General features: G+C 44.7%; 1 protein-coding gene across 1 annotated transcript in view; it reads left to right on the top strand.

Annotated features, from left to right (window-relative positions):
* LOC111154394 (protein kinase AMP-activated non-catalytic subunit gamma 2) overlaps positions 1-17,730 on the top strand; it is a 246,557-nt gene that overhangs the window by 225,961 nt on the left and 2,866 nt on the right. The window contains 7 exon segments of the mRNA XM_022513935.1: positions 3,167-3,212; positions 4,784-4,838; positions 5,839-5,965; positions 9,073-9,238; positions 9,587-9,624; positions 10,883-11,029; positions 14,201-14,294. Coding sequence (XP_022369643.1) covers positions 3,167-3,212; positions 4,784-4,838; positions 5,839-5,965; positions 9,073-9,238; positions 9,587-9,624; positions 10,883-11,029; positions 14,201-14,294 — 673 coding nt within the window.

The raw sequence follows: 17,730 nt of genomic DNA, 5'->3' as shown, positions 1-17,730 counted from the left end.
ACAAAATGGAAATGGAACTTTTTTTTAAAATTTCTTATTAAGTTCAATTTCGTTTACATACATTGTGTTACTGTTCAGGGGTAGAAGTCAGTGACTCATCAGTTGCAGATCACACCCCGTGCTCGTTCCCTCATGTGCCTTCCTTCATGCCCGTCACCCCATCCTGCCCCACCCCACCTCCCCTCCAGCAGCCCTCAGTTCCAGAGTTAAGGGTGGTTTGCCTCCCTGTCTTTGTCTTCTTTTATCCTTCCTTCCCTTCCCCTGTGTTCATCTATTTTGTTTCTGAAATTCTGTGTGAGTGAAATCATACGGTATTTGTCTTTCTCGGACTTACTTTGCTTAGCAGAATACCCTCTAATTCCATCCACATCATTGCAAATGGCAAGATTTAATTCTTTTTAATGGCTGAGTAATACTCCATTGTGTTTATGTATTCCGTGCGTGTCTGTGTGTGTATACACACATACCATATCTTCTTTATCCATTCGTCTATCGATGGACATCTCGGCTCCTTCCACAATTTGGCTATTGTGGACATCGCTGCTATAACACTGGGGGACACATGCCCCATTGGAGCACTACGTTCATATCCTTTGGGTAAATACCCAGTAGTGCAATTGCTGGGTCGTAGGGTAGCTCTATTTTTAACTTTCTGGGGAACCTCCATGCTGTTTTCCAGAATGGCTGCACCAGCTTGCATTCCCACCAACAGTGTAAGAAGGTTCCCCTTTCTCCGCATCCTCGCCAACATCTGTCGTTTCCTGACTTGTTCATTTTAGCCATTCTGACTGGTGTGAGGTGGTTTTTGTTTTTGTTTACTTGTATTTCCCTGATGCCAAGTGATGTTGAGCACTTTTTCATGTGTCTGTTGGCCATCTGGATGTCTTCTTTGGAGAAATATCTGTTCATGTCTTCTGCCCATTTCTTAGCTAAATTTTTTTGTTTTCTGGGTGTTGAGTTTGATAAGTTCTTTATAGATTTTGGATACTAGCCCTTTATCTGATAAGGCATTTGCAAATATCTTCTTCTGCTTCTTTTAGTTTTGTTGACTGTTTCCTTTGCTGTGCAAGAGCTTTTTATCTTGAAATCCCAATAGTTTATTCTCGCTTTTGTTTCCCTTGTCTTTGGAGACGTGTCTAGCAAGAAGTTGCTGCAGCCGAGGTCACAGAAGTTGCTGCCTGTGTTCTCCTCTAAGATTTTGATGGATTCCTCTCTCATATTAAGGTCTTTCATCCATTTTATTTTTGTGTGTAGTGTAAGGAAATGGTCCAGTTTCATTCTGCATGTGACTGTCCAATTTTCCAACCATCACTTGTTGAAGAGACTTTTTTCCATTGGATATTCTTTCCTCCTCTGTCAAAGATTAGTTGACCATAGAGTTGAGGGTCCATTTCTGGGATCTCTGTTCTGTTCCATTGATCTATGTGTCTGTTTTTGTGCCAGAACCATACTGTCTTGATGATGACAGCTTTAAGCCTGGAAGTGTGATGCCTCCAGTTCTGGGTGGTTTTTTTGGTGTGTGGGTTTTTTGTTTTTCTCCCTGGTGTTTTTTTTTCCCCCCAGTGTTCCTTTAGCTATTTGGGGTCTTTTGTAGTTCCATACAAATTTTAGGGCTGTTTGTTCCAGCTCTGTGAAAAATGCTGATGGTACTCTGACAGGGATTGCACTGGATGTGTACACTGCTTCGGGTAGCACAGACATTTTAACAATAGTTGTTCTTCCAGTCCGTGAGCATGGAATGTTTTTCCATTTCTATATGTCTTCCTCAATTTCTTTCGTAAGTGTTCCGTTTTTCAGAGCACGGAGCCTTTACCTCTCTGGTTAGGTTTTCCCAGGTATCTTCTGGTTTTTGGAGCAGTTGTAAATGGGATCAGTTCCTTGATTTCTCTTGCTGCTGCTTCGTTGTTAGTGTAGACATGCAGCTGACTTCTGTGCATTGATTTTATATCCTGCAACTCTGCTGAATTCCTGTATCAGTTCTAGCAGTTTTTTGGCCGAGTCTTTTGGGTTTTCTGCATAGAGTATCATATCATCTGAGAAGAGTAAAAGTTTGATTTCTTCTTTGCCAATTTAGATGCCTTTTATTTCTTCTGTTGTCTGATTGCTGAGGCGAGGACTTCTAGTGGAGACTTCTAGTGAGAGGATCATACGGTTCTCATCCTTCCTTTATTAATGTGGTGTGTCACATTGATTGATTTGCAGATGTTGAACCAACCTTGCAGCTCGGGAATAAATCCCACCTGGTCGTGGTGAATAACCCTTTAAATGTACTGTTGGATCCTATTGGCTAGCATCTTGGTAAGAATTTTTGCATCTGTGTTCATTAGGGATAGTGGACTGTGACTCTCCTTTTTAGTGGGGTCTTTCGTTTTGGGATCAAGGTAATGCTGGCCTCATAGAATGAGTTTCGAAGGTTCCCTTCCATTTCTGTTTTTTGAAACAGTTTCAGAAGAACAGGTATTAATTCTTCTTTAAATGAATTCCCCTGGGAAGCCATCTGACCCTGGACTCTTATTTGTTGGAAGGTTTTTGATTACTGATTCAATTTCGTTGCTGGTTATGGGTCTCTTCAGGTTTTCTCTTTCTTCCTGTTTCAGTTTTGGTAGTTTATGTTTCTAGGAATATATCCATTTCTTCCAGATTGTCTAATTTGTTGGCATATAGTTGTTCATCATATTCTCTTATAATTGTTTGTATTTCTGGTGTTGGTTGTGATCTCTCCTTAGCACAATTTAACCATTTGTCCTTTTTAAACTAGAGTTGCTAAAAATTTCCTGTATCCTTAACAAGAAGGGATGGGTATATATGTCCATATATGTTTAAAAATTTAAGCGTATCAGAAATTTTCATGTTAAATGAAAATATTATAACTAGTTTATTTTTTAAGTAATCTCTACACCCATTGTGGGGCTCAGACTCACAACCCTGAGCTCGAGTCACACGCGCCTTTGACTGAGCCAGCCAGACACCCCTGTTATGTTTTAAATTTTGAAGGCACTTACTTCAAAGAAATGCAGAGCACTTTATGTTTGTAGTATATCTAGTATTTTGAATTATCTTGATTGTTTCTACCTGCTGAATTGTGGGACTCTGCATTGGTTATGAAGTAACTTTTCTTGTCTTATATATGTTAACATTTGTAAATAAGAAGTTTTCTTATTTGCAGGTACAGATTTATGAATTAGAAGAACATAAGATTGAAACATGGAGGGGTAAGCACAATTGGCTGTTAATCTTTTAATATCAGGAAAAAATGTTCTGCTTAGTGTGTAAAACATGTTTTAATTTAATGGATCTTTCTCTCTCTGTTTAATGAACTACATCATTAAAACAGGTCTGTTTTAATCTCAGTGGTGAACCATACCATTATAAATACGATCCACTCTGTTGAGCAAACGTGTGGAGAACCTACAGCGAGTCTGAATACTAAGGCTGGGACACAAGGACAAATGAGCTCACTGAGGCCCCAGCCACTGCTCCCAGCAGAGTCGCCACTTACTTCTGAGTGTGGCCGTCCTTGCCCTCAGACTTATCTCTATCTAGAAAATGCACCAGGGGAATGCCTCCTACCACTAACAAAAGCAAAGATCTGTTCTTACATTTAATAATTATTTCTTTACAAATTATGGAGAAACATAGAGCAAATGAACCTTGAACTGGAAGATTTTGGTAAATCACATGAAAAAATAACCCTTTAAAAGCACAGTATCTTTTCTGAAATGGAGCTGTTTTTTAAATTCTCATTCTATGACTGTGTGACTGTTCTTTAGACCCATCCTGCTGGATTGGATGGGTGGGAATGACTGAGGAAGGCGGTCTGACCAACACCGACGAGGGGCTTTGTAGGGAGTCTCAGAGAAAAGCCTGGATAGAAACGGAGGGACCTGTAGACAGAAAAATGTTAATTAAAAATTGAAAATCTGCTTGGAATGATAAGTAACCTTTGTGAGTAGCAGCTGCAGAATCTGAGGGTCCATTGGAATCTCTTGAGGGCCAGGGGCTCTTCTAACTCCCTCTGACCTGTAAGTTTCTTTGAATGAGATATTTGATTTGTAAGGCTTTATCAAGTCAAACCAAACAAACTCAGTCAACATGAAATCTGTATCTTACCGCACTGCCTATTATGAATATGTACCTTAACGCCAAGAGAGATACTTCCTCTTAAATTCTACTATACAAGTAATGTTAGACCAAGATTTAAGCATATTTACAATTTGATATTACGTGGTATTTGGTGGTAATAATGGTAATGTCAGGATACTCTTGAATGCTTTCTGTAGAGAAATCTCAGCAAGGCAAATTAGTTACAGTGGATCTTTAGAAAGAATTTCTACAGACTACAGAGATACCCCAAGATACAGATTCTGAGCGTTAGCCTGGTAAAATAAAACTTAACGTTTAAAGAACAAAGTTTGTTAAAACCTACAAAAATTAGTTAAAGGATTTCACGAGCGCTTGTCTCTGGAGGGTGATAATTTGGTAGCATTCTAGTGACCTCTGCTGGTTCTGCTTTTTACATCCAATTGCTTGACTTTTCTTCTTATAACATTTATTGTAATACTGTTTTTAAATATTTAATTTTTCCACAATGGCAACATCCTAAAACGGTTTTTAAGTTGTTTAAAGTAGTCCTAACTATAATTTATACAGTAGTGTTCGGTACATTAGATTTATTTGATTTTGGTTTTTAATCCTAATTGTTATCTATAAACTGAAGAGTAATTTACATAATTGCAAATACCAAATGTGTTACTAATTGCATATTTTCTTTCTATAAAAACAGAGCTTTATTTACAAGAAACATTTAAGCCTTTAGTGAATATATCTCCAGACGCAAGGTAAACCTGTAAAGTTTTTTCTCCTTTGAAAACATTCATTCAGATTCTTGTTTCCATGATTGATAGATTTTTTTAAAATCTAGATAGGGGACAGCCTCCTTTATTTCAAATACTCAATTTAATAAATCTAGAGACAGTAGGAATCAGCTTATTTGTTCAAAGGATTGATAAGGGACCGGGAAGATGGTCATACTAAGCAGTTTTAAAATCCTGGTCACCTGCTACACGAACCGTCTGGGGAGCTTGTTAATACTTACTGCTCGTCCCTGGGCTCCGCCTCTGACCTGCTCCATGGCCTCTGGAGGGTCGTGCCCAGGAACGTGCACTACAGCAGCTGCCCCCGGGGGCTCTCATGCGCCCTGACATTGCAGGGCCACCTCCGTTAGACACTGGTCCGGGGGCGCTCAGAAGAACACGCGGTCCCTCAGCGGCGCTCTGGCACAGACGTTGTGACACGGGCCTTCTGGGACGGCTCGGACACATTTCCACATCGCATGAAAATACTCTTCTAACTCTAGGCACTAGAGAGAAAAAGTAGATACTGATTTTTATTAGTTTATTTTCAAGTCCTAAACATACAGCTAAACGCCCAGTCTCCTGATTGGCAGCCCCAGGAGGGGCCAGGACAGCCCAGAAGCGGGGTGCACTGAGTAGGCTCCGGTGCGGGGTGCGGGGCCACAGCTCCCCGTCGCTGCTGGTGGCCGTGCGCGGTCCCCGGGTTCTCCGCCGCCGTCTGTCGCACAGCAGCATTAAACGCACTAGAAACGGCTCTCCTCGAGCTCCACAGCTCGCACTTGTACCCGCGATCAACACAGACCGCAAAAGTAGAACATTTGCTGAGATGCCCAGTTTAGAACTTTCCCAAAACTGCTTCAAGTCAAGTCAGCCTTTTGTGGCTATGATGTAGAAACACGGAAAATGCTTCTAAAGCAGGGGTGGTCCAGAGCGTTTTACCTCCTTCTTTAAAGCCTCCTAACAACTTTGACGGCTTTTCCCACAGCCTCTTCGACGCTGTGTACTCGTTGATCAAAAATAAAATCCACAGACTGCCGGTTATCGACCCCGTCAGTGGGAACGCACTTTATATTCTCACCCACAAGAGAATCCTCAAGTTCCTCCAGCTCTTTGTAAGTAGTCCTGGTGTTTCTAAAGACGCGGTTGCACCCGCTTTACCTGGTTTACTTCACGTAAATTGGCTCCCGTCACCTCAGGAGACGACGTTAATTCTGGAGTTGGGATTAGTAGGAGGTCTCCGTTCCTCAGCGGCGGCTTCTCAACTTACTCCTGTTTAAATTGTATGTTCTTCAGGCTGATTCCAATTAAAAAGCAATCGCCTTTCGGGGCAAGTATCAAAATAATAAAAACACTTGGAATTCTCTATTTAAATTAGAATATTTTATCACCTAAAATATGAGGGCAGTAAAGCAATTTGCAACCCGTCTAATTAAGAAAGTGCTATTATGTAAGATAAATTGAGCTGGTATTTATAGCAAATTGCCTTGTGATGCTTTATTGGTATCATGGTTTTGGAAACATTCAAAAAACACTGTCCCCAGGATTATCTTATTATAAATTGCTGCAATAGAAGAACACAAGTAGATAAAAATTTCGTCACGAGAGTACCATGTTGGTCCAAATTCGGGCTTTGTTTTCTGTAGGTTTTCTCAACTGCGTTTGGAATGAGATGTCTTCATGATCATCCATGATGTTGACCTCTTTGGTCAGTTTTAAAAGAGGCTCATAAGGAACAGAGTTTTTACAAGAGGCTTGAATTTGTTTCCTTTGGATTATATGCACTGAGTTTGAGGTTAGAAGTAGTTGGTCAGGGGCGCCTGGGTGGCTCAGTTGGCTAAGTGTCTGCCTTCGGCTCAGATCATGATCTTAGGGTCCTGGGATCGAGCCCCACATCAGGCTCTCTGCTCAGCGGGAAGTCTGCTTCTCCCTCTGCCTCTCTCTCTCTCTCTCTCTTCCGCTCTCACTCTCTCAAACAAATCTTTTAAAAAAATTTTTAAAAAGTAGCAGTTGGCCCGCTGTGACCAGTAGGCCTCATTCCTATTTCAGAAGAGATCACACGAATTCATTTTTTTTCTTTAAGAGTTTATTTATTGTAGAGACAGAGGGAGAAAGGAGAGTCCTGAGCAGACTCCATGCTGCACACAGATCATGACGCAGGGCCCCATCTCACACCCTTGAGATCAGGACCTGAGCCAGAATCCCAGGTTAGATGCTTAAACAACTGAGCTGCCCAGTGGCCCCGTGAAATCATTTTTGAAAAGAATTTAATAGACTTTGAAAATCTACATCACATTAGCTTTCCTGTCCCCTTCTATACACACAGCTGCAATTAAGGAAACTCGAATTCTGGATGACGCTCCGCAGCCACTGCCCTTCCTCCCAGAGCTCGGCCTCAGTTTTGCAGACAGAAGCACATGGTGCGGGGGGTGGTTAGTAATTGGGAGAAATCCCTTGTCCATCAAGCCAGTCCTGCATTTTAGCAGATTACCTATAAAACTAACACTCTCCATGGTTAAATAAATGCTAAGAAAGAAGGTAGGAAGTTTACTGAAAAGCACACAGTTTAGTGGAGAGACCATGTCGGGGACAGTTAGGGACGTGCAGAGATGGCTGGACAGATGTCACCTGTGTCGTCCGCTGCTCAGGCGGCCGCCTCAGCGTCTAGGCCGAAGGGGACCGAGGCTGGGGCCATGTATTCAGGGCGCACAGGCTTTTAGTCCCTTGGAGAATAAGCCTTGTACAATAATGGTAATCGCCCGAGCTGTGTACTCTCAGGTATGTGTGATGTGTCAGCTACTGTCCTAAGCACGCCGCGAGACACAGCTAGTCCTCGTCTCTGCCCTCCCAGGTAGGTATTTTGATTAACCCCATCTTAGAGGTGGTGCAGGTGCGAGGTGGAGTGACTTTGCAGGTTCCCGTGGGCCGGCGGCCTCCCTCCCTCCAGCCCTGTAGGCAGGCCGTGTGGTAGCTCCTCGGCTCAGAGGCGCCCGGCTCAGTGGGTTAAAGCTGCCCCAAGTCTCCCAGAGGTTACGGTCAAGTCCAGCCCATTTTGACAGCCGCGCTCCTGCGGACACGAGGAGGAACAGCTGGAGGCGGGCCTTGGTGTTCTCTCTTCCACGGAGAGTAGAGGAGGTTGCCTCCGCCAGTACTGCCTTGCATTTGGGCCAATATGGTGATTAAGTCATGCTCTTAGAATATTCAACTAGAGGTTTTCAGATTAAAATACAGAATTTTAAATAAATTTCAGACCCTGATTTTTACTGAATTGAGATCATTTTCTGAGAAAAGGTGGCCTTACCCTTGGAGACATGTGACCGTTAGCCTAAGCGTACAATATGGAACAGGGGTTTTCCTGCATCGAGATGGGCTAGATGACCTAATAGGTCTTTCTTTTTTTTCTCCAAATTTCTAGGATTCTCATGATTTGAATATTGATGAACTCTTTGACTTGAACATTTTGTTTCTTCTAATTGTTCATCTTTTCCTGATAATTATAAGGTACACCAGGAGGACGGAATCAACTGTGCCCTTTACACAAGGTGGATTTTTGAAACCGTGGACCTTATTTTGTTTTAGTCCAACATGACCCTAGACTTCTCTCTTCTGCCTTCTCCCTCCTCCTCTAAAACAGCCCATGAAAAGAAAAGTGAACTTTTAAAGGTTCTTCTAATTCTGCTCAGTTGGCTTGTTCTTTGCTCCCAGTAATCACGAGTCGGAGTCCTCCGCAAGAGAGTTCAGGATGTAGGGTGGGATGGGGTGAGGGCTAGCCTAGTCACAGCTCAGACTGCTCCCATCAGACGCTCTGGGTTTGGAAATGTGTGGGTTCTTCATAAGTAATAATTAATGCTGATGGCAGGACCAGGAATTTAACCTAACAGAATAAAGGATTCTCGGGTGGCTGTGGGTCTTGATTTCCAAAGAGACTTCATGTTCCCGCTTCCATCCACGTTTTCAGTGAGTGAGGGGAAGGGGAACATTACAATCTGTGTTTTCTGCAGTATTTTACTAAGTAGTTAAATGTAAGCTTAGAATAGAAACCGGTTTGAACAAAAACTACAATTCTTATATGTAATACTTCATGTTAATTCAGAGAGCCAGGTAGATAGGTAGAGAACACTAACTTTAATTTGTTATACATAGTTTTCGTCCAAGTGTGGACATGTGAACATTAAAAAGGTCTGTTTGGCTCTAGACCATCTGTATTTATATTCCTGTTTAGATGTCTGATATGCCAAAGCCTGCCTTCATGAAGCAGAACCTGGATGCCCTTGGAATTGGGACCTACCACAACATCGCCTTCATCCACCCGGACACTCCCATCATCAAAGCCTTGAACGTCTTTGTAGAAAGACGAGTGTCGGCCTTGCCTGTGGTAGATGAGTCAGGTCTGTGTTTGGTCATACCAGGGCCTTGAAGACCACGCTTTGTCCCCTGGGGGCAAACTGACAGTTAAATGGTCAGCGGATCAGATCCGGTGGGTGGCAGCCACGGCTTGGGGCTAAAAATTTAGATATGGCGGATCAAGTCAGCACCAAGGAGCACTCAGCTTAATGAGAATTCTAACTGGCTTATTTTCACATTTTCCATTAAGATGTGATTTCATGCTCATTTAAAATTAGACAAGTTTGTTATTTAGCAATATTTAATTGCTAGTAAGTACCTGGTTAAGATGGATTTTAAATGTCATCTTTTTGTTTCTAAGACATTTTTCTAACACCTGTTTTCATTTTTAGGAAAAGTCGTGGATATTTATTCCAAATTTGATGTAATTGTAAGTATTTTTAATTTTGTCACACCTGTCATCCAGAATGCATTTAAAACCTATTCACTAATCTGTTTGCATTTTTCCCTAATTTAATAGCTTCTGTGGCTGTGCGGATTGGAGGATTCCATAGACCACCAACAGTCGTTGTACCTGACACTCACGGCTTAGCAGTGAATAACATATTAGCATTTTAGAGATTATTTTTTCGGTCTGTGGATAGTTTCTCCAGCACTACAGCATGTGTGAATATTTTAAATGGTCCTATTTCCATGCACGAGCCATCATTCATTCTGCCAGGAGGCCAGTGCTTCACGCACACAGGAACGTGTGGGTCCCTTGCTAGATACATCCCATGGTTTGCTGCTGGGAACAAAAAGACAGCAAAAGCATTCAGGAGATGATTTAAAGTCCTATTTTTTAATCCCAGGTATAAATCTATTAGAGGTGGTGCCACATGTTCCCACAGGCTGCTTTCTTTTCCCTATTCATTTTAAATGCACTTCCTTAGGGTTTTATGGTATTTTTAAGAAAGGGAGCTGAAACTCTGGTAGCCCCAAACGTGCTCATCATTTTTGGCCGTAATGTTGATCCCGGCATTAAATATTTCTTCGCAGCCGGCTGTCTCGAACCCTTTTGTCATTTATTCTGTTAACAATAGCAGACTTCCGGGGCGCCTGGGCGGCTCAGGGGGTTAGGCCTCCGCTTTCGGTTAGGTCATGGTCTCAGGGTCCTGGGATCGAGCCCCGCATCGGGCTCTCTGCTCAGCGGGGAGCCTGCTTCCCCCTCTCTCTCTGCCTGCCTCTCTGCCTACTTGTGATCTCTGTCTGTCAAATAAATTTAAAAAACAAAAAAACAATAGCAGACTTCCAAAGACAGGCCGATCGGAGTTTGGTTGCGTGGGACTGCCTAAGGCTAAAGCCACGTGGGTCTGTTGGGCCTGCCTGGCCCGCTCTTCCCCCACGACTGCTTGATCCCGGTGGCTCCCTCAGCGCCCTCCTGGCCGCCCTGGGGCACTTTCACCCTTTACCATGTCTCCAAAGACTTTGTTCACTCGGGCTCTAGAGCCTTACACAGTAAGAGTGGGGGGATTCTTCCGTATGGAAGAGTGGGGGGAGTCCTCTGTAGGGAGCGCCGTCACTACTTGGCAAGGTTGCCGCAGGTAACGGAACAGGAATGTTTCTGCAAATCACATCACTTGACACTGACTTTGGTCACAAATGCGAATCGAAATGAAAGGATGTAATGCGTCGTTACTTCATTACAGAACCTTGCCGCTGAAAAAACCTACAACAACCTAGATATCACGGTGACCCAGGCCCTTCAGCACCGCTCGCAGTATTTCGAGGGAGTCGTGAAGTGCAATAAGCTGGAGATCCTGGAGACCATCGTGGACAGAATAGTGCGGGCTGAGGTGAGGCGGCAGGGCCGCGCTCCTCCCACTCTCTCGCCCTCCCCACCCCTGCCCCAGCTTTGCTGCCCCGAGTACTCACTGGCCAGGGAGCCATGGGGATCGGGGATCGTGAATCACAGGAGCGCCCGGAGAAGCAGGTCAGGGTCAGGCGGATATCGTGCTTCCCTCTCCGGAACCTCCCGTGTTGCCTGCCGCGTAGGTCATCTGGTAATGTTCGTTGAATTAAATTGTTAAGTCCTGATATCATAGTTCAATCAAACCGGTAAGAGACTTTCATGGTTTAAAAACTACATAATTAAGAAAACAAATGTCCCAAGAGCTTTGAGTTCCATTAGGGTATTTATGAAGCTGAAGTTAAAAATGTGTGATTATATAGTTTCAACAAAGTGAAGGAGAAATCAAAATTATCTTTCGAATTTTTTAATTTTCTCTTTCCAATTTGGATGATAGTAGACGGTCTAATCACGTCACTTCCTGACCCTCAGCACTCATGAGCCCTCATACCTGACTGCGGGTAGGATTTTGGATGTACTCAGTTAAAGATGAGCAACGAATAACACATCTAATTCAATATACCCACTCCCCAAATCATTTCTTTCCTTTCTTATTGGACAAGGATAGGAATGTTCTCCCGTGTATCACCCTCTAGGACTGAAGGAAGCAGCAGTGTTCTTTCTGGAACAATCTCTGAGTCGGCAGAATCCATTTATAATGATATGTCTGCTCTGGTACTTTTTATTGTAACTATGAGAATGCAGTCCAAGAGGGAAAGTCCCTGATAATTTTTTAGGCTAACAGGCGATCTTAACATTACATTTGAAGTAGGGGTCGCACGAGAACACAGCCTACCTTGCTGGAGCCGTCAGAAACACAGCCCTGTTTTTATCATTGTGTGCTGCAGACTTCCACCTTGCCCTGTGCTCACCTGGGGGGAGACCCCCTACCCCCTGTTACCACTGCTGTGGCTTCTGAAACGTATTTCACTATAGCATCTCAATATGAACTCTATTTCTATTTGAATCTTAATATCCATCACTCTTGTTTTCCAAAGAGTTTTCATTGACTTAGGAATACATCTTAACCTTTAATAAGGTCCTTAGAATTATGTGCCTTTCGAAGATCATAGGTAGTGATCCTAATTATTTATAAGGACAATGGACATCCACATGAGAGAATCCCTCATAACAGTGAAAAATGTTCTCGAAGAGTATTTGGTTGATACCAAAAAGACATAGTAATGTATTGCTAAGAGAAAAAGCCTGTTACTGGCTTTTGATTCTATTCATTTATATGCACATATATGTGTAGAAGAGAGGCTAGAAGGCCCCACAGCACAGCACTGACCGGCTGTTTCTGGGTGGCGGAGTTCCAGTAAACACGGAGAGCGCAGTGCTCCTCCGCTCTGAGCTCTCTCGTTCGAGCATGTATTACTCTCAGGTAAAAGAAGAAAGGTAATGGGCTTGTCCTCTCAGGTCATCTGGCGAGCAATAGATATTTCTTCGTAATAGGAAATGGGCCACTGAGGGAAATAAAGATGTAATTCAGTACTTTTCTCATTATGCATCTTGACTTTTTACCCCACTGAAATCATTTCTTTCACCCAAGGACTCCTAACTGGGGAACCAAGGCCAATTTTAGCTTAAATACAGTTGTTGGAGGGAAGGCACACAGTATCAGCAATGGTTTGGTTTATTGACAGGACGTAAATGCTGCACCAGCTTCCTGACACCCAGGAATATTCACAGATTTAGACTCAGCAGCAAATGACGAGATAATGTTTTCGATGGTCATTTCCGCCTGGTAGAATTAATTCTCTGGGTGAGATGGCCACCCCTTGACCTCCAGAAGTTCAAAAGAGAGTTATTTAAATAGCATTATTGAATGTTAATAAAACGTCTCGCACAGACTGTAAAGCATTCTTTGATCCTAGGCACAAGCCATTATTTTAATTTATAAGTAACCGCGTTGTATCACAGGATTATTGAAGACCCTAAGCTTTTTTTAGAGAAATTTTTGAAGTTTAAGTAATCTCTACACTCAAACGGGGCTCTGACTCAGGACCCTGAGATTAAGAGTCGCACACACTTCTGAGCCAGCCAGACTCCCCTAGAGAAACTTTTAAAAGTCATGAGAACAAAGTGATTATTTTTGAAATCCAAAGCAAGTGAAGATGTTGAAAGCATCCCCAACACAGTATCAGAGACAAATCTAAAAACAAAATTTCCCCCCCTTTCCATCTCCTTCCTATGCCCCCCACGGTGTGTGGTGGGGTAGGGGACCACTCTGTACGGAGAAGAGCATCGTCTCCAAGGAAACCATCAGGCGTGTGGCTGCCTCAGGCCTAGGAAGCCAGAGCCGCTCCAGGAAGCGCGATGCCTGCTCACTCCTTTCCTGTGTTCAGGAGAATTTGTTAAAACGACCCCTCACAACCTGGGCCACTCGCTTAGAAAAGACCCGAGTAGAACGTGGGGTGTGAATATACTCTATTTCATGTTATTAGAGTTCCTTTATCCTCTGAGCTATATGAACATACTAATACATGAACTTCCTGGAGAAAAGACTATAGACAATGAACCACGACCTCTTCGTCTGGCACGTGCTTGGACGTCTTTCCCATGTAAGTCAGTAGCAGCTAGTTCTTAGAGACTGAAATACTACTTTAAAAGTGTAAAAACTGGGGCGTCTGGGTGGCTCAGTGGGTTAAAGCCTCTGCTTTCGGCTCAGGTCATGATCCCAGGGTCCTGGGATCAAGCCCCGCATCGGGCTCTCTGCTCAGCAGGAGGCCAGCTTCTCTTCCTCTCTCTGCCTCTCTGCCTACTTGTGATCTCTGTCAAATAAATAAATAAAATCTTTTAAAAAAATGTAAAAACTTACGTTTAAGAGAGTATTATGGCTACACTGTACTTCACGTTTTGGGTTGTATCATATATATATAAATATTCCAGAATTTGAGCACAGCGGGACACAGCTAGCGAGTTTTTCCTACAAGTCGTTGAAGTCAGCATTGATCTTAACTTGAGAGCCTAAGACCTTTTGTGGTTCTGGACATGGTTTCTGTCTCTTACTTCTGGGATGTCTTCCTTGTTTAGTATATGAAAGACGTTATTTGCTAATAGCTGTCGTAGAACCTTCTGTGAACTCTGACACGGGAGCTGCTTGTCCCGTTGGCAGGTGCATCGGCTGGTGGTAGTGAACGAAGCAGACAGCATCGTGGGCATCATCTCGCTGTCGGACATTCTGCAGGCCCTGATCCTCACGCCCGCAGGTACGCGCGCCGGCCGCGTACCCGGCCGAGCCGGGAGCGGCTGCTTCTCCGGCACCCGGGCCTCTGTAACCCGTGGTCACTTGTTGTGTGGTTTTCCTTCGTAGTTTTACTGCTCCAGTTGGGTGAAAGAGAATAGTTTCTAGAAAGTATTCTTAGGAGCATCCTGTCCACGACCACAGCGCCTGAATAATTGAGCATTCATTGCCAGATTCATCACCATTAAAAAGCTAAGATCTCTTCAGTTTTGCTTTATTTTTAGGACTATTTTCTAGAAAACATAGGAGGGGAAATGCATTGGGTTCTAACTATTGAGACCGTTACCTACCCTTAAAAAAAAAAACTTACTAGTGTTTTGAGTATATAAAACAGAAGACCCGGGGGCGCTTGGGTGGCTCAGTGGGTTAAGGCCTCTGCCTTCGGCTCGGGTCATGATCCCAGGGTCCTGGGATCGAGCCCCACATCGGGCTCTCTGCTCGGCGGGGAGCCTGCTTCCTCCTCTCTCTCTCTCTGCCTGATTTCTGCCTGCTTGTGATCTGTCAGGTAAATAAATAAAATCTTAAAAAAAAAAAAAAAACCCAAACACAAACTCTTCCGTTAGTAGTGTATTGGAAATTACATTAACTAACAAACAGCATTGGTGGCTAACCTCATTTTCTGCCAGGTCAACTCTGAGCAAGCCCTCAGGCCAGTGTCAGCGAGCAGGCTGGGAGAGGGGTGGAAGGCTTGGTGTCTCCTGTGTGCCATGTTTAATAGTGACAGGTGCCTGAAGGGTCCTAAAACTGCCGGCCCGCTCTTTCTCCTCTCTGCCCCTCCCCTCCCCACCCCTGGGAAGTTCAAGCAGCCCCGCCGTGGGCCGGACTGAGCTGTGCCAGGACAGGCGGAGACCGCAGAGGGAGTCACCTCTGAGAGTTTGAAGTGTACATCAAACGTCAAAGTGCACGTACCAGAGTACTGATTTCTCCTGAGTTCAGAAATCAAACTAGCTGAGACGAGGTTTCAGTTGGCTTATAACCTAAAGATGCCCGTCTCAAAGGGATCCCTGGCACCAGTGAGACTGACTTCTGGTCCACAGCGTGAGAGCAAGGACGCGATGCTGACAGAGCAGCAGCGCCTGGAGGCTGTCGCCGAATCTGAAACTCTAGCAGCGGGGCCAAGGACACTCATTTCCAATGTCAGCTGTTAGGGAATCTGAAACTCACAATAGTCTTCATAATCGTGAAATAGTGATAAAACGACTCAGTGAATATGAGACTGTTGACAGCATCGTTTATATTAACCCCAAACCGGAAATAACCCTGACACCTGACGGCAGCACCAGGCTGCATGGCGTGCGTTCTGCAGAATGCCCCACAGCACTGACCGTGACCGCACATCGCTGTGTTTGATCTCACACATGTGACCTCAAGCAGAGGAGCGAGGCCGTCCAGGGAGTGCGATGCCACTCGCCTGCGGCTTCCACGGCTCCCTCGTGCGCAGCGGGAGAAGGCCCTCGAGAACAGATTCCTCCTTGCAGGCACGTAACTTGGCACCTTCAGAAAAAGGCAGCCCTCTTCCAGACGGCGGCCCTGGGCCGAGGCACACATGTGCCCGGCAGCATCGGGGTGAATTTCTCTGTCCTGTGGCCGAGATTCCCCGTGCCTTGCAAAATCAAGAGCAGACAAGCCAAGATCTCGGTCTCTATGCCTAGTGTCACAGGCCGTAGGAATGAGAATGTGGGCTGGGGTGCCTGGCTGGCTCAGTCAGTGGAGCATCTGACTCCTGACCTCAGGGTTGTGAGTTCAAGCCCCACATCGGTATAGAGAGTACTTTAAAATAAATTTTTTTTTATTTTAAAGTTTTTAAATAAGTTTTTTAAGTTTAAGTTTTTTTTTTTTTTTAAGATTTTATTTATTTATTTATTTGATAGAGACACAGTGAGAGAGGGAACACAAGCAGGGGGAGTGGGAGAGAGAGAAGCAGGCTTCCAACTCAGCCCAATGTGGGGCTCGATCCCAGGACCCTGGGATCATGACCTGAGCTGAAGGCAGATGCTTAGCAACTGAGCCACCCAGGTGTCCCCTAAGTTTAAGTTTTTTAAATAAAATTGAGATTGTTGGGCTGGATGAGTTTACATTTCCATCCATGTTTGATATTTTAAAACTTCTAAGTCCCTAATAGGGTTCTGTGGGGAGGATCCCTGTTCCACAGCCAGAATTTGAAATGTATGTTACCATAGAAATAACGTTCTAAAGATAGTAGTCGAATTAGCATTCTCTACAATGTAGTATGTAGAACACTATTTAGGAAAATGCTCCGTGTTCCTAATAACTGGATTACGAGTGAACATTTGGAGAACTCTCCTAGAGCACGGGGCTGGCCCGCTTCAGATCAGCAGCCCTTGAGACACTCAGACACGTGAGGGCCGGCGTCATGTAAGCTTCAGAGGAGTCCAGCCCAGTTTGCCTGGTGCCCCTCAGGCCCTCGGAGCTGCCTGAGTGGGTGCAGCTGCTCAGCTCAGTTAGCCTCTGTCCAGCCAGTTGTAGAGCAAGGAGGTGAACACAGGCCCTGCATCCTCCAAGGACACTCTTGAGTTGAAACCAAAACATGCACGGAGCCATTTGTGCACGACAAGGTGCACCGTACCCAGGAGCCACGCTGCTGGGTGGGTGTCCACGGACTAGAAAGTAAGAGGCGCTTTTAGAAAGTGTCCACTGTAAACATGAATAAAAGGTACCAGAGGTTATATATTTCAACAGCTGATGGACACAGTCCCCCATGAAGGATACCGATTCGCTGTCGTAAGTTTCTTTAGCAGCAGCTCCTTGTGAAACTCAGACTGTCCAAAGAGTGAGTGCCAGATCTGAGAGCAGGAGAGACAGCTTGTTAGCCCCTTGTTCTCATAGACGGTGAATCTCTTTCAAAAGTCGTCTCGTGCCTGAAGCTGAAACAGGAGCTGCTGAGACGAGGAGAGCGGTGGCGCTCCTGCTACCCACTTGGAAATATGCCAGCCAGACCGTAGGTGTTAGGAGCAAATATCCGTAAACACAGCGCGGTTTTAGAACATTGCCATGAGTACGTACAGGCACACTTCAGAGACTGTGGGCTCGGCTCCAGACCACTGCAGGAAAGCAAAGCAGGTCCAGAATTTTAAAAATGACAACGTGACAACGTACATGCCGTCACTGAAAAAGACTTTATTGCTAAAACGTGCGACCCGCCATCTGAGCTCTCAGTGGGTCGGACTTTCTGCGGGTGGCGGGTCTCCGTGGCGCTGCCGGCTGCTGCCTCGTCGGGGTGCTGGGCGCTGGAGGCCCGCAGGGCCCTGCGGTTTGTCGCACCGATGGCTCTTCTGTCCCGAACGGTTGCTCGGCGGCAGGCAGTGCTGCCCGATGGCGTTTAACCCACGGAACCGCCTTCAGAACTGGATTCCGCCCCCTCGAGCCCTGCCGCTGCTTCA

The sequence above is a fragment of the Enhydra lutris genome, unplaced genomic scaffold, assembly GCF_002288905.1.
Source record: "Enhydra lutris kenyoni isolate GAN:26980312 unplaced genomic scaffold, ASM228890v2 scaffoldscaffold37, whole genome shotgun sequence".
NCBI lineage: Eukaryota > Metazoa > Chordata > Mammalia > Carnivora > Mustelidae > Enhydra > Enhydra lutris.
This window is presented reverse-complemented; position numbering and strand designations above follow the sequence as displayed.